This window comes from Phycodurus eques, chromosome 3, assembly GCF_024500275.1.
Source record: "Phycodurus eques isolate BA_2022a chromosome 3, UOR_Pequ_1.1, whole genome shotgun sequence".
Taxonomy (NCBI): Eukaryota; Metazoa; Chordata; class Actinopteri; order Syngnathiformes; family Syngnathidae; genus Phycodurus; species Phycodurus eques.
The window spans coordinates 14663518-14685384 of NC_084527.1; the positions used below are offsets into that span (position 1 = coordinate 14663518).

The 21867-nt window shown below is 40.8% G+C and overlaps 1 protein-coding gene across 2 annotated transcripts in view; it reads left to right on the forward strand.

Annotated features, from left to right (window-relative positions):
• The window catches only part of trpm3 (transient receptor potential cation channel, subfamily M, member 3), a 158880-nt gene that overhangs the window by 112624 nt on the left and 24389 nt on the right, over nt 1-21867 (forward strand). Inside the window, exons 11-18 of one of the 2 annotated variants that reach the window (XM_061672208.1) lie at nt 901-1035; nt 1125-1175; nt 5291-5326; nt 5473-5613; nt 7894-7923; nt 11316-11608; nt 12666-12894; nt 21164-21367. In XM_061672208.1, coding sequence (XP_061528192.1) covers nt 901-1035; nt 1125-1175; nt 5291-5326; nt 5473-5613; nt 7894-7923; nt 11316-11608; nt 12666-12894; nt 21164-21367 — 1119 coding nt within the window. The remainder of the gene's footprint in view (nt 1-900; nt 1036-1124; nt 1176-5290; nt 5327-5472; nt 5614-7893; nt 7924-11315; nt 11609-12665; nt 12895-21163; nt 21368-21867) is intronic. The other variant, XM_061672209.1, reaches the window with a different exon arrangement.

Genomic DNA, 21867 nt, shown 5'->3' on the forward strand with positions numbered 1-21867 from the left:
AATATTTCCTCTTTCTTGCAAGGAGTAAACTAGAAAGGTTTGTATTGCAGTAACATAAACAGCCAAATTTAGTGAAAAGGTGTCTTTGGAATTTTGTAACTACAGTGGTGCCTTGAGATACTATCTAATTCTTTCCGTAATCATGTTCGTATTTCAAAATACAAATCATCATAAATCATCTTGCCCCATTGAAATGAATGAAAATGCTTTGATTCCACACCCCCCCCCCACCCCCACACCCCAAAACACCAACATTTGTTTTTTAGTGTGTTTTTTCACATGAAATATTGCCCTTAATATGTATTGTACTGAATTTTTAAAAAACAGTAATAACATTTGCTCTCCACATAACCTGCAAACAGAAAAATGGCAGTTGGCAAACCACCTTAATGGTGCATTAGTGCCATCAACTGATATTGTTTTTCCAATGGAGGGAAATCAATATGAATTGATGGTGGCCGTATGTTGTGAAGTTAGCTTCTACCTTTAGTTTTGGGGGTCTGAAGCACACTCGTATCTCAGATATTTGCTTGTTTCTCAAGGCAAAAACTCACAAGCAACAGCTTGTCTCTCGAAAATAGTCAAGGCACTCGTATATCAAGGCACCATTCTATATAAATTAAACTTTGTAGCACTTATAGTTAGTAGGTGAACTGTTCAGACTGCAGTCATAATGCAATAGTGGTGCCACCTACGTAAGGCTATCATTGGATGGTTGTTTTAAGTGCTTTAATGTATTGGTACTGTCTGATTGATTGAAAGTGTTTTGCTTTCCTGCCTAATCCTATTTGGATGGAATAGTGGAAACCGGCAGGTAGTCGTGCTAGTTGTAATGGAAGCTGATCCATGTAGCAGCTGTGTTAATGTTAATATGCATCTCCTCACCTTGGTGTTGCTCAGGTTGGTTCCCTGGAGCAAGCCATGTTGGACGCCTTAGTTCTGGACCGAGTGGACTTTGTCAAGCTACTGATTGAAAACGGAGTCAGTATGCACCGTTTCCTCACTTTGTCCAGGCTGGAGGAGCTTTACAACACGGTGAGAACAACATTTAGGTCTTTGTGGACTGTATTCCATAGCAGGCATCTTGATCCCAATGTATAATGTTTCATTCTTTTTTATTGCAGAGACACGGCCCGTCCAACACCCTTTACCATCTTGTCAGGGATGTCAAAAAGGTATGAGCATCACTACCGTCATTTTAGACACAGCCGATGGGAATGTTGGCTGGAATGTGTGTAAATTAAAGACCATATGAAGCTTCTTTTGATTTGCATTGTATTGTTCGTTTCGCAAGTCCTCGTCCGACCGCAAATAGAGGCTGGCTGTTCTCTTTCAGCTGGAGCTGCAGGCTGCAGTAGCTGTGTAGAGCTGTGCATGACTCTCATCCCTCTGCTGACTTCTATTTACTCCTTCACTATTTTCTCTGTTCTTTCTCAAAGGCACACAGCACCATTGGCAAACAAACACCACACGCATTAAACAGTCTTTTATTCGCAGACTTTGAATTTGGGAAAACAGCTGTGGAACTGCTGTGAGGCTGAGAAGGAATAACTTCTGTTTGTTTTTTTATTTGTATTGTGTGTGTGTTTAGAAGTGAAAATGCACTTACTGCCACATTTGTTAATTGTTGTTGCATCACAATCATGTTAATTTCATCGTGAAGATGATGAAATGTTCTCAACTTGTTGCTAGCTAAACTGACATTATTTGCATACTTTTTTTTTTGCATACACAACTTGATTAGAAAATAACAAAACAACAATCTGAGCTTTACATTCCGCCCGTGTCCTCTTGCCAATTTAGAGTGAGCCCTCAGTTGGGAGTTAGTGGAGGGGTCACCATCAGCAGCCTTATTATCAACAGGGGTTCATTAATTCAAGTGTTACTGATTGCAGTGGCGCCGCATCCTCTGCTGGGATTTGCTGAAAAGGTTGGATGCTGCAATCACACCCTCTCCCCCTTTAACTCTATCTTCAAGCACAACTCTGATCCAAAGTTCCCACAGAGCCTCTATGACAATCTTCCCACCCCACAACCTACACACGCAAAAAAAGGTGCATTGCAAGACATCCCTTGTTGGGCTGTCGATTTATTCCCCACCAAACACTTCATTATGGACACCTGCCCAATCTAATAAGATCCAACACAATGTATTGAACATGTAGTCTTGACAGAGATAACTGGAATGGCACTCAGCAGAGTCCAGACCTCTGCTAAGGCTTGGCTGCCAGGAGAATTATGTACATTTATAAATCGATTAACAGTGTTACACTACAACGAGCCCCCACCTATTCCCAGTTCGCTATTCAAAAATGTACCTTTTTCTGTGGAACCTATTTGCAGCTAAAAAAAAATTATCTCACGCCGTAAGATGCCACAAGATGGTAATAGGAAAGTAACATTTGTAAATAGGGTCAACTAAGTACGTTGAAGTGATATAGAGTATCTCACCTTATTTAGCATCTTTGTATGTTGGGGAGGAAGTAAGTTTAGCCTGGGTTAATAGCAGAAGACACAAACTACAACCGCAATAATGAACAGTTGTTAAACTAATAACTCTCTAACCCTGCAAGTTATTTGATTGTATCCAGTGAATTTTTCCTATTTCTCTGTCCATCCAATATTTACAGACCTTGTCACGGGCAAGCCAGAGCCTATCCCAGCTGACTTTGGTCGAGAGTCGTGGTGCACTCTGTATTGGTCACCAGTCAATCGTAGAACACATACAGACAAACAATGACACCTTCACGTCTCTCTCACGTTCAAACCTATGCGCAATTTAGTCTTTAATGAATGTTTTTGTGTAATGTGGGAGGCAGTACAGGGAGAATATCTGCACAAGCACAGGGAGAACATCAGAATTGAGCCCAGAAACTCAAAACTGTGAGGCGGAGATGCTAACCACTCATACACCTTGATGCTAATTGGATTCCGGCTCAATAAATTGTGCACTTGGATCTAATGTTGTGTCCACTGATTTTAGTGCGGTACATCAGATTGTTTGAGTAGTATCACTGAATGTTGGTATCATTGAAAGATGTCAAATAGATTTTAGCGCCATCCCCAAAATGAGTCTTTGTGTTTGTTGTTCTTGTTCTTGTTCACCTCTGCAGACATGGCCTTTTGTTGGTATTTTGATCCCGAGGCAGGTGTTCTTCTGGTAACTGTGGCTGAAGGTTGCTCTCGGGTGTAATGTGCTCCAATCATTACACGGTGAGAAAGCTCAGTCAGAAACACACAGATTGGTTTTGTGGGCTGCAGCTGCTCGAGTAGAAATGGACTTTCCTGAAGAATAAATGAACAATGATGGTTCATGCTGGGTGATACTGTGCTCCTAGATCTCAGCAGGGAAAGTCCTGTCGGTTTGACTCTATTGGTGTTCTGACCAGGTGTGAGACAACAAAAATTGTTCTATTAAGCCGAATATAAACAAATACAAATATTTACATGGCATGATTCAGTTTATTTGTATTTTCTTGAGACATTTTCAATCATTTCATTCAATATACAATTCCCAGGTGTCTTAATTACATTTTTGTGACATGCTTTTTCCTAATAACCCAAGTATCAAGAATTATTATAGCATACTTTTCACAGCCTATTTCTCGTCTTGCATCTGTTTGAGATGGTGGTCCTGTCTCATGCAATCACCAATCATATAGTGTTCGGTAGAGGTTGAACTGATTAGACGACAAATCGACTTTAGCATCAAGGTTTAAAACTTTAAGTTTACTAATCCCTAATCACGTTTTAGGAATCTCGTCTTCCAATCGGGCAATTTACAATGGAGTTTCAACTCTGCACACTGCTGCCGTCACTGGACTATAACGCGCTGTGGAGCAGCGAAATGTCTGGCCAATAAGGCGACACTGCCCTCATACGTCTTTGTGAGTCCCAATGTATAGAAATAAACTGGTGGTGGATGAGTAAAGCTATTAGCCTCACTAGCCTTGGCTATTTTGATTGTCACTAGTCTTAAAATATCCATACCAGGGAGACCACGGGATTGGCAGCGAGGAACGAGGGGAGCGGCGTGCCATCTTCATCACCAAAATGTTGTCCAATAATGCGTGGGCAACAACTGTATGATAACGAGAACTTTATTCATATCACAACACGCACCAACCAACATTGTCAATGTTGTAGTTTGCTACAAGGGTGTAGAAATATTTTCCCAAAAATGAAAGGCTTGGAACAAATGCAAGTCTATCCTCTCATACAATAAAAGCACAAGTGAAATTAAAACAGTTAAAAAGAGAAATGCCTAAATTTTGGAGCCTGACGACGGTGTCCTGTCTTACAACACGCTAAGCTATGAAACACAAGATGAGACCGTCCGGGTTTGTTAGAGAAAAACACATGCAGGGGTCTGACGAATTACAACAACCACATTCAATGTAATGTGATGTATTTTTTATTATTTGTTTTTGTTTGTCAAAATATCTCTTTACGGGAAAAAGGACTAAGGCGCAAATAAAACGTTGGGTACTGCAGTACTGTGCTGGAACAACATCAATGACGTGTTCGATTAATCAACTTCAACTCAACTTTCATCACATTCTAATCAACTACAAAAAATCTTTATTCGTTCAACACGTAGTATGTGGCGGTGTACTCGATATGACAGATTCACTCGTGACATTTATGATTGTCCGGCCCGACCCTTTTCTGAATAGATTGGAGAGAGAGAAAACACACCTTCACACCACAAAGATAATCGGGCTTTTGCTGACATGATCGGAATTGGTGGAAAATGTTTAAATTCTGCCCGATTATCATTATGTGTGTACCCCGCTTCACTAAGAGGACATCGTACGACGTTAATTGTTCCATGATGATGACTGACTGCGTCAGTTATTATCTTTATAGGGGTACTGATCGTTTCTCGATATCGCCTCTCTCTTCCAGGTTAGCTCTTTTTTCTTTCTTTCTTTCTTTCTGCCTTTTCATTGAGTCCTGTAAAGCAAATCATCCAGTTTTTGTATCTTTCATGACTACCCTTAGACATTAAACATGCTGTTTAAAATCATTCTTCATCGTTACATAGTCATGCCTTGGGAATTTTGTTTAAGGCCAGACATGTCGAGATCTTGTCTGTCTCTCAGCCCTTGAGAGACGAACATAAGCTTAAGTATTCGATCATCTTCCAATGTAAAGCACCAACTTGTTGAGAAAACAATTTTCTGCAAAGGGCTGGAAAAGAGATCTTGTCCGTCTTGTTCTGTGTTTCTCATTTCCCCTGCTCGTGCTTATCGTGCGTTCTACTCACTGACACTGTGTTCTTTCCAAGCGAGAATATCCAGGGTTCAGTTGGATCTACTTCAAGGTGAATCCATTAATCACGTTTTCTTTCATAGCCAAACTCAGTTTGATGTGGATTTTTTGTTGTTGTTGCAGTGAGTGTGTATTTTACTTGCCTTTTTAAAGAGTTGCCAAGAGGTTATTGCCCGTTAACGCTGTGCGCTCTTCTAGGGAAACCTGCCCCCAGACTACCGCATCAGCCTCATCGACATCGGATTGGTCATTGAATACCTAATGGGTGGGGCTTATCGTTGTAACTACACCAGGAAGAGATTTAGGACTCTGTACCACAACCTTTTTGGACCCAAAAGGGTGAGCAAATTCATCTTGTGTTCCTTCAACATTCATTGTTAATTACTATTTGAGGGAACTAAACCATATGAGCAAATTAACCCTGATAAGTACATTATAGGAAAGCAAAGCAAATGTATTTATAAAGCGCATTTCATACACAAGGTAACTAACCCAATGTGCTTTACATGATTTAAAGCATTTAAAAACAAAGGGAAAAAAACGCTCATAAACATTTAAAACAAAGAGGAAAAAACATAAAAATGCAATTAAAGCAGCGTACAGTGCAAGAAATATCATTTAAAAGTGGAAATACTCTAAAAAGCATGAGAAAAAAGTAGAGCTTTTAACTTGGACTTAAAAACATTCACACTTGGGGCTGACGTCACTTCTGTTGGCAACTTATTCCATTTGTGTGCAGCATAATAAGTAAATGCTGCTTCACCATGTTTGCTTTGGACTCTGTGCTCCACTATTTGACCAGAGTCTGTCGATCTCAGAACCCTACTGGGTTTATATTCCATTAGCATTTCTTTCATGTATTCAGGACCTAAACCATTTTGTGATTTATTCACCAGTAGCAGAACTTTAAATATATTCTAAAGCTGACTGGAAGCCAGTGTAAAGACTTTAGAATTGGAGTAATATGCTCTGACCTCTTTGTTTTGGTCAGAACCCGACCTGAAGCATTCTGAATGAGCTGGAGCTGTTTAATGCTCTTTTTGGGGAGTCCAGTCAGAAGACCATTACAATAGTCAAGTCTACTTGAGATAAATGATGGATGAGCTTCTCCTGGTCTGCTTGACACATGCAAGCCTACACTCTGTATATGTATTAGTGTGTTTAATATGTTGCTTTCAGCGCACGTCACGGCTCTTAGGTAAAGCAATAGAGGTCATGTCCTAGTTAATTAATGATTGAGCTCTAGATAATATAAACACCATAGTAAAAAAAATTCATACACCCATCCATCCATCCATCCATTCATTTTCTGAGCCGCTTCTCCTCACTAGGGTCGCGGGCGTGCTGGAGCCTATCCCAGCTATCATCGGGCAGGAGGCGGGGTACACCCTGAACTGGTTGCCAGCCAATCGCAGGGCACATACAAACAAACAACCATTTGCACTCACACTCACACCAATGGGAAATTTAGAGTCTACAATTAATGCATGTTTTTGGGATGTGGGAGGAAACCGGAGTGCCTGGAGAAAACCCACGCAGGCACGGGGAGAACATGCAAACTCCACACAGGTGGGGCCGGGGATTGAACCCGGGTCCTCATAACTGTGAGGCTGACGCTCTAACCAGTTGTCCACCGTGCCGCCAAATTCATACACGTTAATGCTAATTTTAATACAACCTGAAAGTTTTCCAGTCTGGTGCACTGATATTCTCGCCCCAAGAAACTCTGTAATCTGTGGTTCCCAAGGTTAGTGACAGAGATGCTACCATCCACATTATTTTGAAGCTGTTATTTTGATGTAAGGTTAATTAAGGTCAAACAATTACATCATGATTTTTTTTTTAGATTGATGCTGTTTCAATTGCATGTGTTTCATTGAACCCACATTGATAATCATTATAAGTGGTGTTGATACAACCAGTACCGTTCATCTCACTGACCCATTAGAAACCACTGAGCAAAAGAATCATTGCTGGTGGTCCTATGCACCATACCTTTGCTTTTTTCTTTCCCATCCCTTGCACACCTTAATAATAAGATATGCATTTATGTTTAATCTCCTCATTCGGCTTCATACCTTACACATGGGTATTATGGAAAAATAAATATATCACAGTGTCTCAAATGCCATCATTGTGCTTGATGGTGCACCTTGTGCTTGTGTGCGTTGTCATGTGCCTGTTTATCTATTTGCATGTCTACTATGAATCACAAAAGTGGCTTGATGGAGGAAGATGGAGATAATGCAAAGACATACTGATGGGGAGGGAGCGGGAGTCAGTTCTTATTTTACACTTTTTTTCACACGCTATGCAAGCACATAAATACATGTTAATGAACAAAGCCTTTAAATATATGCATATATCAAACCCCCTCAAAGAAATCAAGGCTATTTTTACCAACTGGGATGATAGCTCATGAATGCATAATGCAAACATGGCCTTGTTTTTATTACAGATACACAGTACTGTACTAAATCCACCGATGTGCTCTGCTTTAACACAACCCGAGAGGTTGCAGCTACTAGTATACCATCTTTTCACCAGCAACACATTGCTCCATGAAATACATCCCAAAAGGTGTTGTTCAGTCTGTTCATGTTCTTGTTGCTTCTTTAGCCCAAAGCCTTGAAACTGCTGGGGATGGAGGTGAGTGTTCCCATCATGGTAATTTCTTCACTGCCCGTCCTCCTCTTCCTCCTCCTCCTGAAGTATTCTTCTACCAAATATGTGCTGGTCTGTGTTTCATCTCACAGTCAGTCAGTGTCTTCTTTTTTTTTTCTATCACTGTTTCATATCTTCAGACAGTAAATATGGGACTCCCAATATGATACATGTCTGAGGAGCCTCTTCTCACAAGAGTTTTTAATAGAATTTCATACAAAAAGTAATACACTAAAATCACACAAAAAACAAATACTCCAAATGTCCCTAACTGCTTTAAGCAATTATAGCAAAATACTGTACCAAATTTAGCTTAAAAGTTACCGAAAATCGCAAAACTATAAGACCTGAAACTGTGTGGCCTTTGAGATGACAGAGTCATGACGTGTCCCTTCCAACTCCCAGAGTTTTTGCCTCCAATCCAGATGCAACCATATGAGCTCACTGCTACCAACCTAATATAGTAATAATAATTAGCAGTATTATTAAGTTCCTGTGTGGAGTTTGCTTGTTATCCCCATGACTGCATGGGTTTTCACCGGGTACTCCGGTTTCCTCCCACATTCCAATCCAATTCAGTATCCATTCCATGATAGATTATTTGAAGACTAAATTGTCTGTGAGTGTGAATCATTGTTTGTTTGCGATTGGTTGTTGATCAGTTCAGGGTATTCCCTGCCTCTTACCCAAAGGTAGCTGGGATAGGCCCCAGGACACAAGCGACCCTAGTGACTATAAGCAGGACAGAGAAGGGATGGAAGGATGGGTTATTAAGTAAAATTATTAATATCAAATTCATTTCATAAAACCTAAGCCTAGATTGAAGATAGATTTCTTCAGCCAGCCTCCTCCAACAGCGTGCCATATTTTTCTGGTTATAGTCACCTCACCAGAGTTAACGAAACTGTTGCTACCGCTAATTACGTGAAGCACAAAACGTTTGAGTTACAGTACCACGTTGCACCAGCCATCAGCATATCGAGCAATACATTTGCACGTTTTTATTTGGCTTTTTTTTTTCGCATTCCAAAAACGAGCAGCCTCAACAAATCGTGTTAAGAGAAGACTGTCAGAAAACAAAAAGAAAAACACAAATTTATTTGCACGGGAGTCTAGGCCCACAAACCGCACCTGAGATCCCATTACGAGAGCGCAGATTCATCACCTGTGGGGGTCTTTTGTTCACATTCAACATTCATTATTTTTTGGGATAATTTAACATTTTCCATGTAAAAGGTGTGATTAATGTTCATTAGGCTCTATTTGCGTAGACTGAGCAATGTGCGCCGGAGCACAAATGGTGGCGTATCTTGATTTTCATGCAAGTGCAAGCCTCGCTGCAGTGTTTGACAATTTGTCAGACCCGTCTGCACCAAGATGGTCATACCGACGCAACGAGTGTGTGTCCTTTGCCATCCACCCCGCCGCATGTGACAGTTTGTTGATTTTCGGCCTAAACATACGCCTGCTCAGATCATGTCTAACTTTTGGCTCAAGGTAGACCGCTGGTCTAACACAATTTTGGTTAATTTGATCAAGGTGCAGACACAAATACGCGAGCTCCGCTGATGTGTGGTGGATCAGATGTATTTCAGTCATAAATATGTAAACATAGAACCATCTGAATCATTGTATAAAGCAATTTATTGATCCCATTGTTATTTTATATTATTTACATGTTCCCACTGGCCGGCACACAGCTATGTGGGGGGTTCACTCGAATGGTGTGCGTGGGGATACATACATGAGGACAGTGACAATGGTCCAGTCATGCACGGATCGCTGCATCCCGCTGCGTCCTCTTCCGCATATAGTGACGTCTGTATGCGAGGGTATTGCGCCACTTTTAAAGGGAGTGAAAGAAGCCGCTTCAATTGGACTGGATTGAAGTTGGCCGCGAACACGCCTAGACCAGTGCAGACGCCCCACTTTTAAATGCGTGGGGGTACGCCAGTCTATGAAATTACCAAAACCGGGTCTAACCCGCCTTTTCGCATAGTTACGCCAACCCCAGTGCTGGATTTGTGCTAGTCAAGAAAATAGAGTCCACTATTTTCATTGCTTGTATAATATGCCAATGTTTTCTAATTTTGTAATGTAATTGTTTTTATTTACAATAAATCAGTTAACCAATTACTTAATGAGATAAATGAAATAAAATGGAAAAAATACAGTATATTCTAATAACTAATGTAAAGGAAAAAAACTGCTTAATTAAAGCAACAAATATTACTGGTCTCTTGATAATGTAACTTCTCAGTGGGCCAGATTAAAGAAGAGTGTGGGCAGTATTACTCCTTCTGTTCATGCTTTACCCATCCATGCTTTAGATAAGGTAAAACAAAAGTAGTAGTATGTACAGTAGCATGGATAATAGGTACCATGAAGTAAAAAATGTCAGAGGCTAATTGTTTGAATTTTAAAGAAAGCAGGACATGGGACAGTATATGCAGTACGTAAGTACACTAGTATGAAGAGTTAGTTAAAAGTAAAAAATACCCTCTACATTTAGTAAAGGATTAGTTTTCTACTAAATTCTTGTGAGAACAGGTTGGTCTGAGCTCACATTTGCACTGAACTGGATGAGCAATGACATATGTGGTTCTCTATGAAGTAGCTCCAGTTTTCTGTGGATCATCTTTCAAAAAAATGCATGATATTTTACCGATTTGTCTTTGTCTTCTTGTCAGTATATTTTCTGCCTTTCTTCACACGTGCCTGGAAATGTCTCAGTGTAAAGTAATCAAGCCTGAAGAGAAAATATAAAATTAGTAACTATTACAGGCTGACTTCAACAAATTAATGTCAGATAACTGAGCATTCTACTGCAGTGATACCAGCGTATTTCTTGATGTGGTTTTGTACCATATCTATAGCATTAAAGCTAGCCAGTATTTATTTGTAATTGACCATCAACCTTCGGTGCTGAAATTACATTATTTGAAATCAATACCGAGATGACGACCTGCTGCCATGTTTGGCTCTAACTAGCAGTGTTAATCAGAAAGACAGCAAGTGAACGAGGGATTAACAGCACCAAGAATATTTTTCAGATTCCAGAAAGAGAAATGAGATTTAAAATGAGAGAGTGTTTTCATAAAACACATTAACTAATGTACTCCCAAGACAGATTTTTCCTCCTCTTTTACACTCGTCATGTAGAGATAAGCAACATGAAAAAATGTCTCATCTGGACAAACATCATCATGTCATTTTCATTCATATGTAGGAGTTAACACACTGTGTAGAATTTAAAGTGTTCAGGGCCGCCACATCTACTGTTCAGATTTATGGTAATGAGCATAATCCATAAAATTGCAGGAAGAATCTACATAGCTATCTATCTTTTCCTCTCCCCTGTCACGGCTCCTCACCAGGATGACATGCCAATCCGGAGAGGCCGTCAGAAAACGACACGCAAGCGAGAAGAGGAGGTGGACATCGATTTGGACGACCCTGAAATCAACCACTTCCCTTTTCCCTTCCACGAGCTGATGGTGTGGGCCGTGCTGATGAAGCGGCAGAAGATGGCGCTATTCTTTTGGCAGCATGGCGAAGAGGCCATGGCCAAAGCCTTGGTCGCGTGCAAATTGTGTAAGGCCATGGCGCACGAGGCGTCCGAGAACGACATGGTCGACGACATCTCGCAGGAGCTGAACCACAACTCCAGGTGGGCAACAGAGGCACGCCCATAAACACGCTGACATGCCTTCTTCCCAGCAAAATGACCTATTTCCGATTCCCCTAGTTCCCAAGGGGTAGAAGTGACATACATAAATAAATCTAATGACGCGCATCATCATTATTTAAGGACATGCATCGGAGACGATAGTAATCACCTAGAGGGGAGCGCTCTGCTTACAAAAATAACTATTCATCTCAGCCAGTTATTCTCAAAGTGTTCTCTATGAATTTTATGCTTACTTTTGTCTTTACTCTCTGGCTATTGAAGTACAAGTACCAGTTACGAGAAATAGTATCCGTTCAGATGAGATGGATGTGCACTGCTTGAAATGTATAAAATAAACCCAAATAACTTTAGATTCTGTATCATACGCCAGAGTCTCCACTTTGTTGCAATGTTGTTCTGTTGTTGCCCTCAGTCTCCTCGCAGATGAAAAAAATATCTCCTGATGCCAGAGAAGTAAATACAGGAGAAACTCGTTCTCCTCCATTCCTATCATTTGTTTATCAAGTCTCACTGATGTATTCAAAGTAGCCAAATTAATTCAAGAAGAACTGAGCCAAGCTGAAGAGTGACATTTACAATAGTGTATGACTTCTGACATCAAATACAAAAGCTGAATAAAGGGAATTTGGTGTTTTCAAAAAAACAACAACAACACAGTTTTAACCGAGAGACTTAACAATTTCCCGTTTTTATTATTGTCGAAGTTTGCTGTGGTGTAGAGGTACGTTGCAAAATACTGAGATGTTTATCATTTGCCAACCTTAAGTAGCTAAATAAGGAAACATACTAATGAAAACGTCCCTCCGCATGATATCGTGTGTGTCTTCTCAAGCCATTTGTTGCGCCTGTGCTGAATTTTGTAAGTCCTCTCTCGTGGGTGGTAGTGTTAATATGCAAATCTAATTTAAAATGTGGACCAGATGGTCAGTAATGCCTGGACCAGTTTCATATAATCTTTACATGTTGGGACAAGGCACATTACTCCCTCTGTTCATGTCTTTATTCGTGTGTTTATGTCCTTCATACTATTTCCTAGAGAGTTTGGCCAGTTGGCAGTGGAACTTCTGGACCAGTCCTATAAACAGGACGAGCAGATGGCCATGAAGCTCCTGACGTATGAGCTGAAGAACTGGAGTAACGCCACCTGCTTGCAGCTGGCGGTAGCGGCCAAGCATCGGGATTTCATCGCACACACCTGCAGTCAGATGTTGTTGACAGACATGTGGATGGGACGCCTGCGCATGCGCAAGAACTCAGGGTTAAAGGTAAAGGAAATAGAATGTATTATTTTCCCCTTCATGATTGTTTTTGTCTGCATATTTCCATCCATCCGTTTTCTGCCGCTTTATCCTGCTCACGGTCACGGTTGAGCTGGAGCCTATCCCATCTGTCTTGGGAGAGAAGTAATACCCTGGACGGGACTTCGTAATGTGTTTTTTTAATAAGCAAACCCGTACTCTACAATAGTGTACTTGATCAATTATTTGGTAATCACATAATTAAATAGAAATTTAAAGAATTAAACAGTTTGTGCGGTACGGTGGTCTAAATTTGCACTAAACTTTGGTGAGTATGGGCATGTTTTGCTTTTATCGACTCTTCAGTCCTGCAAACAAATAAAACAAAACCCCCCAAAATATTATTTGAAATGCGTATTTGTGTGACTTTGTGGCCGTCTTTGCTCATTTAATCTTTTCTATATCGCTTAAATTAGCTTGTGTTAGCTTTCGTTTAGCGGCACGTTAGAGGTTAGAGCGTCTGCCTCACAGTTCTGAGGACTGGGGTTCAATCCCCGGCCCCGCCTGTGTGGAGTTTGCATGTTCTCCCCGTACCTGCGTGGGTTTTCTCCGTGCACTCCGGTTTTCCCACAACCCAAAAAAATGTGTGGTAGGTTAATTGACAACTCTAAATTGCCCGTAGGTGTGAATTTGAGTGCAAATGGTTGTTTGTTTGTATGTGCCCTGCGATGTATAATATGCTTGTATAATATGCCAATGTTTTCTAATTTTGTAATGTAATTTTTTTTATTTACAATAAATCAGTTAACCAATCACTTAATGAGATAAATGAAATAAAATGGAAAACATACAGTATATTCTAATAACTAATGTAAAGGAAAAAACTGCTTAATTAAAGCAACAAATATTACTGGTCTCTTGATAATGTAACTTCTCGGTGGGCCAGATTAAAGAAGGGAGTGGGCAGTATTACTCCCTCTGTTCATGCTTTACCCATCCATGCTTTAGATAAGGTAAAAAAAAGTAATAGTATGTACAGTAGCATGGATAATAGGTACCATGAAGTAAAAAATGTCAGAGGCTAATTGTTTGAATTTAAAAAAAAGCAGGACATGGGACAGTATATGCAGTACGTAAGTACACTAGTATGAAGATTTAGTTAAAAGTAAAAAATACCCTCTACATTTAGTAAAGGATTAGTTTTCTACTAAATTCTTGTGAGAACAGGTTGGTCTGAGCTCACATTTGCACTGAACTGGATGAGCAATGACATATGTGGTTCTCTATGAAGTAGCTCCAGTTTTCTGTGGATCATCTTAAAAAACAATGCATGATATTTTACCGATTTGTCTTTGTCTTCTTGTCAGTATATTTTCTGCCTTTCTTCACACGTGCCTGGAAATGTCTCAGTGTAAAGTAATCAAGCCTGAAGAGAAAATATAAAATTAGGAACTATTACAAGCTGACTTCAACAAATTAATGTCAGATAACTGAGCATTCTACTGCAGTGATACCAGCGTATTTCTTGATGTGGTTTTCTACCATATCTATAGCATTAAAGCTAGCCAGTATTTATTTGTCATTGACCATCAACCTTCGGTGCTCAAATTACATTATTTGAAATCAATACCGAGATGATGACCTGCTGCCATGTTTGGCTCTAACTAGCAGTGTTAATCAGAAAGACAGCAAGTGAACGAGGGATTAACAGCACCAAGAATAATTTTCAGAATCCAGGAAGAGAAATGAGATTTAAAATGAGAGAGTGTTTTCATAAAACACATTACCTAATGTGGATGACTGCGATTGGCTGGCAACCAGTTCAGGGTGTACCCCGCCTCCTGCCCGATGATAGCTGGGATAGGCTCCTGCACTCCCGCGACCTTAGTGAGGAGAAGCGGCTCAGAAAATAGATGGATGGATGGATAAACATTTTGTGGCGGCACGGTGGACGACTGGTTAGCACATCCGCCTCACAGTTCTGAGGACCTGGGTTCAAATCCGACCTCGCCTGTGTGGCGTTTGCATGTTCTCCTCGTGCCTGTGTGGGTTTTCTCCAGGTACTCTGGTTTCCTCCCACATTCCAGAAACATGCAAGGTAGGTTAATTGAAGACTTTAAATTGTCTATAGATATGAATGTGAGTGCGAATTGTTGTTTGTTTATATGTGCCCTGCGATTGGCTGGCCACCAGTTTAGGGTGTACCCCGCCTCCTGCTCGCAGTTCGCTGGGATTGGCTCCAGCATACCCGCGATCCTAGTGAGGAGAAGCGGTGTAGAAAATGGATGGTTGGATAAAGAGTTTGTTTTTCAAATTAATTCACTGTAATGTTTGGCTCCTTCTGCCACCTAGGGGCAGTATAATACAGACATATGGATATACAATAACGGGAGATTAGTGTGGGGAACGATAAACCAATGCAACCGGATTTCCGTTTATAAAGGTGAGAGATACAACGGAATCAGTTGTATCTCTCACCTTTGTGGTCAGCAATAGCAAAGTAGCGTTCACAGACGCTACATTTCCCCCGACAGTTGTAAACATTGAATGCAACGTAACGTTACGTACCTTATCTCAAGTCTGCCTTCGACACCGGGGCCAGCGACGAAATGTATGCCGCAGATTGTAAACATGCAGACAATATGGCAAAGGTGGGTGCATCTCGACAATTCCCATTGGCAATTGGGTATTTTGCTGTAGTCTATTTAAATAATTAATTTGATATTTGAAACTATAGATATATCATAATTTGTTTTTTTGTTTTTTTACAGTCCCATAAAGCAACAATTCTCAGAGACAAGTGGTATTTTACATGTTTGAAAAAAGGGTTAGACAAGTGTAATTGTATGGAATTGGGTGACGTCAAGTCAACTCAAGGTTCTTTATGATTGTTTACATCAACAAATGTTAACTATTGCATTGTTTTCGCACCAAATCAAATTGTATCGACTAATCATATGGCTCCCATACTGAACCATATCGTATCGTTCCACCCTTATCATAACCTGTGTATCTAGATATATTTCGAATCTGCCTCGTTGCCAGAGATTCCCAACCCGAATGGAGACGGTCACAACTCCTCTTTAAGCTGTTGTAATATCTGTCCTTTTTCGCAGAGGGCAAAGAATATATGCCAGTGTGAGTATTGCTATTTTCTGTCTACATGTGTTGCTCTACTGTTTGCGTTCAAATATCTGTTGCTTAAAGGGTTATAATGCTGCAACACTGGTGCTCTTCATAGCCTGTCTTTTGTGTTTTGCATTGTTTGTTAGCATTAAGCTCAACAGACGTTCCCTGGGCAAAACTAGGTGGTAATTTTGAATACACAATGTGTAATTCTCTTTTATGTTTAGTTTGACAATTAACTTAAACTCGGAGTGATTGATAACTATTTTTTGAAGAATCGTTCACTATTTGCCAAACTGCTACTTGTTGTCAAGCAAGTTGAGTTGAGTACACGGCCATCATACAGTGCTATCTCAAATGTTTCACAAGCCAAAGCAAACAAATTGGCAGAACAACTGTTTGTATCTTGAAAACCTGTATCTCAAGTCACCACTGTGTCGACAAACAACGAGCAAGACCCACATTCACACCTATTTAAAGTCCTCAGTTCACCCAACATGTTTTTGGAATGTGATCGGTCACCGAGAGAAAAAACACACATCCATGGGGAGAACATTTTGCAATTTTTTCCAACTTGAAATGTTTTGGATCACCCATTTAGGAAAGTTAACAACAGAAAATGGAAAATGCAGGTTTTAAATGATGCTTCTGTTCTTTCAGGGAAAGGAGCTATTAAACTCAATGTGAAAAAAAGTAATTACCCCTTTGATAAATCAACCAATTAAACACATTATCTAAGTTATATTTCAGTAGCCACACACAGGCCTGATTACTGCCAGACCTGTTAAGTCTAAAAAAAAAAAAAATAGAAATAGAACCTGCCTGAAAAAGTGAAATTGGCAAAAGGATCTTAAAAAGCAGCTCACATTTACGATCAAAAGAAATTCAAGAACATTTAAGAAACAAAGTCTATATAGGATGGAAAGGAATGGAACATTTGCCCCAAGAACCCACACCAACCTTTAAAGAACTGCAGGCTTCACCTGCCTCATCAGTATTCATGATTCTACCATGGAGCAAAAATTTCAAAAATATATCTTGTTGGCCCCCCAAGACCTTTGCAAAGTATTCTATGGACTGATGAGCCAAAAGTGACAATGAACTTAAACTGTGAGTGATTGATGGCTCTTTTTTGAAGAATCATCCGCTATTTGCCAAGCTACTACTTATTGAGTTGAGCGCTTGTATCGCAAACCTTTGTTCTCAAGCCAAAGCAAAATAAATTTGGCAGAACAACTGCTTTGGAAGGCGTGTACCATTGCAGCAAATCTTTCAGTACGGATGTGTTATAATAGTGTTTGAAAAGAAGTTCAAAATCATTTTTTGACAAATTTAAGGATATGTGATGGCCAGCTCAATCCCCAGACTCAAATCCAATAGAGAGGTTGTTGAGTGACATCCAATATGGTGTTTCTGAGGTGAAACCAAGACATGAAGATGTCTTGGTTTCAGCTATAGCTACTATCGCTGTAACGATTTTTCGTTAAGACTATTGAATCTCATTCCATTGTTTCCCTCATGTAGCCGTTGAGTGTCTGGATAAACCTTTTCAAGCAGCCATGGTAAGGTGGAGATGGATTGTAAATGTAGCTGTAGTTTATTTTACTTCGCAACTCCATTTTACTTTCTAGTTATGGCATTTCCGATGTCATCATTTAAGAGGAAGAAGAATCACCTTTTATTGTCATGAACATGCATGCAAGCATGCACACGAAATGTGTTCTCTGCATTTAACCCATCACAGTGAACACATACACGTTAGTGGAACACACTGGAGCAGGGGGCAGCTGAAGCGTCCGGGGAGCATTTCGGGGTATTAGTGTCTTGCTCAAGGACACCACAGCCGTGAGTCTGGGGGATGTTGGCGGATGGTCCCCCACGGTGGCAGGCGATGATCTTAACCATTGGGCCACGGCTGCCCTTTATAGACAATACCTGTGAGTTAATGGTGGTGGAAGTTAAGTCGATCTCTTAAGAGAATAGTGAGTATAATCAGCCCCAAGCAATGAACATTCTGCCATAACTTTGTTAGTTTAAGCCCACCGATCCTCCTCTGAAGCCAAAGGGAACAGAATCGCTGACCTTAATTACTAGAAAACCTTCAAACCGTGTCCTACATATTTTGCACTGAGCTTTCGCTCAAGCCTTTGGGGCCATGGACACTTTTTCACTGTAAGCCGTGGGCATTTTTTCACTGCCTACTCAATAAATGTGTGAATTCACGTCTCTTAGGGAAGATGAAACAGATCGCATTTTCTATTATTCTTTCTGTCTGATGGGGGAAAAGACACTTGGGGGTGCAGGTTTTTTTTCAACACAATTTCATGTCCTGTAGTCACAAGACTAAGGCTGATCTGACAGGGTTGGATGCAGTTAAACAAGCAGTTGGCTTCTGAGTTGCTGGCGGTGCAGTCAGTGGGGGGGGAGGGGAAGAGGTTCACACTACCCTCTTGGGTAGCCTCTCGGAGCAGGGAGCACGTTGGCACACTCCAAATATTCCTTGACCTTTGAGTGTACTGCTGAGGCTCATGGAGCAGAAAGACAGCAAGCACGCCACAAGTGGAACAAACAAGATGGTGTGCCCTCAGGGTGACATGACATACTGCAAATAACAGTGCAAATATTGTCAAAATAATGTGGGTGCACATCTCTGAAAGGCTATCGCTGTGACGATTGTGCCCATCCATTCCTGACACTGTAACTCATCAGGATAGAGTCACTGCAGGCTATGAATGCGTTATCTCTGAGTTGACAATATCGATTTCAACACACGTTAAAGTCTGACAAATGTCTGACATCTTTTGATTCGCTTGATTGATGACAAACGGTAACACACCAGAATGTGTATTTTCTACTGTTTGTGATCAACATTCGCAAAGCCACTTTGTGTGCCAACATTGAGCCTGCAGTAGTACTACAACAAAATGAATGACTTGCCTTCTTTGGAAAGATGGTCTGGCTGGTCCCTGGTGTCGGAGCCTCTCAGTATTGCAGCATATGGATATCTGGACTAGACACTCACAAGCAAGCCACATTAAGCACACACATCTGGATTTTTTTACATCTTTTCATCATTTTAACCAATTTTAAAATCACTGACCTGTAAAAGGCAGCATGGTACCCAGACTACCAGAAAATTCAAAGAAGAAGTTATGCTAACTGTTATCTTATCCGGTAACTGCATTGCATTATTTTCAAAAAACAAAAAGGCTAACAAGGCATGTGGACGTAAACACTAAATTAACAAAAGCCCAAAAAACAAGGTGCAAATGAACAAATTAACATGGGGAAACAAAACACTCACCAATACAAACAAAAGGGAATCTGACATGACAGGGCTCAAGAAACGTATGTTGACAATAAACCTGCATACACACGCTGACAGACAAAAGGGAACTAAATGTAAGCAAATTGACCAGACAACGAGGCACACCTGGACAAGACACGAGTGGCTGTAGAGAACTGATTTGTAGACACAAGGAACAGGGCTAATGAAAACAGGTGGAAAGGAAATCCTAATGAGTTGGCAAGACATGAACAAGGGACACAAAAAAATGAGCTAACTATGAAACAAAACCAAATTTAAGATAAACAAAGTAAACAAAAACACAGATCATGACAATTGAAATGAAATGAAATGCCTTTTATTCGTTCCAATATCCCCAAAAACACCACTATTTTTAAAATAGGTTTTATTAAGGATAAATAGCACTTTAATGTATAAAAACATAAAACATAATAAAAGATATTGTAAAGAAATAAACTGGTTTCTATTAAGTGTAATTACTGCACATGCTTGTGCTGTGTGTGTCTATAAGGGGCCAAATATGTGTCGTCAGGAGCTGAAGTCCGTTAATCTGCTTGTGACTGTCTGGGCGTGAGTTGCGGCCTACAGCAGCTCCTTTCGAGTGTTCTCATTTCTGTTTTTGACTGTTCAATTAACAGCTGAAAGTCCATTGGTTATGGCTCTCCTTTCTCGGGCATTACAGTACCTTAATTGTTTCATTTTTTTCTTTTCACTCCACTCGAGCAGCGGCATATCTGAAGTTCCTTCGTAACTCGAATTTTGGCTTGCAGCACAAAGCAAAAAATCTACCAAGTGATGCGTTGGGGCACTCATAAATCAAGATCTGTCTGTGTCAGATGAAAATGGTGTTCTGTAAAACTTTGTTGCCTACATGTGAGATATCAGTACAACACTGTAAACCACAAGAAGATACTCTTAAATGATTGCCTCTTTGATAGTGACAATCAAAACTGAACATTATTATCTGTGTAAAAGCAAAAAGCAAAGCATGGAGAGTCTCTGACGCCGAAATGCAGGAGTGCAGTCAGTGAATGTGGTGATCGATCGCTGTCAAGTCTCTCAAAATATCCACAGTTTCGCATTCTCTTTTGAATTGCCGTCCATTTCGTCTTTTTGTTGCAATCCGATTCTTCCTTGACAATCGCGCCATGTTTTTGTACTTCATTAAAAAGTAATATAGTACAGTATATTGTATGGGGAGCCACAAAACCCGATTTCTGTTGCAGGATGTTGGTAGATGGGTGTGAGTCGCCAACTATAATTTGTTCACGATGGTCCACTTCAGTGGCATTTGGCCGCATCGCTCTGTGTGCGGCGGGCCTAATGATGTCTATGTAATATAGCATTCAGTGGGTGTTGCGCCTTCATGCTATTGCAATTTGCTGCTGGCTACATATTGCCATTAAGGTAAAAAATAGATGAGCTTGTTCTGATGCTTACAAATGACCCCTTTAAGATGAGTGTAAATCTGAGTGAGTGTTGTGTGCATTAAAAAGCCCTAATATTCACTGTGAAACCAATTACAAGAGCTGCTTCTGGCAACTTTCCCTCCCATCTTTCCATTAAGTACAAAGTGTTCTCAGCACACTGTACTGTTACTGCTGCAGGTCTGTGTGACTTCAGCAAAGCTCCCTTGCTTCCACGCTTGGACATTTTGTAAATTACTTCCACAATGATGGCCTTGACGATGGCCTCAGCCCAGTTTATGACCATTGAAATCACATTCGCTGATGATCAATGTCTGCCTTTAGCTGCATCTCCATGTAATAAAGTCTACATCACTGCTCCCAAAAGGGAGTCGTCTCGATCACGTCTGTCACCAAAAGCACCTCCCTCCACTTGTACCCTTATTTCCCCTTACAGGTTATCTTGGGCTTGCTCCTGCCGCCGTCTATCTTGAGCCTGGAGTTCAAGAACAAGGACGAGATGTCGTACATGCCTCAGGACCAGGAGGCCTACTTGCAGGAGAAGGAGGAAGAGGAGCCAGAGAAGCCTGTCAAGGAGAAGGAGGAGGAAGACATGGAGTTCACAGTAAGATCTTACTGTGAGGCGCAGTACAACTCCGTGGTGAGAGAACCCACCTCAGCCCTGCATCTCAGAACCTGTGCACATATTTACACATTAAGTAGTAATGTCCACAACAAGTGCAGTTCCATTCTGCCCGCAATGAGAATTCTTTGTACACACACACTCACACAGTACAAATATCCAAACACACACAACATGGCGAACTTTCCTGTTTCTCGTTGTCTAATCCAAGACATCGGTCGTGGAGTTGTAGCGTCTCTTGTGGGTTTTCCTCGTGAATGTTTCTCCTTCCATCGATTTCCTCCTCTGCCTTTCCCCGTGGTCCCTCTTGTTATCGCTTCCAATACTCCCCCCGTGCTCTTTCCCTCCCTCTCTCCGAGATGAGGTACAGTACAATGCTAGCTCTGGTGATTGCTTGCTGCAGCGGATCACTCCGCATGTGGGCTGCGGAGCATGGGCAGGCCCGAGGATTTGCATTTATGTAATTGTGCGTGCCTGCCGCTGCACATTTTAAATCATCCAGTCGAAGCGAGCACCTT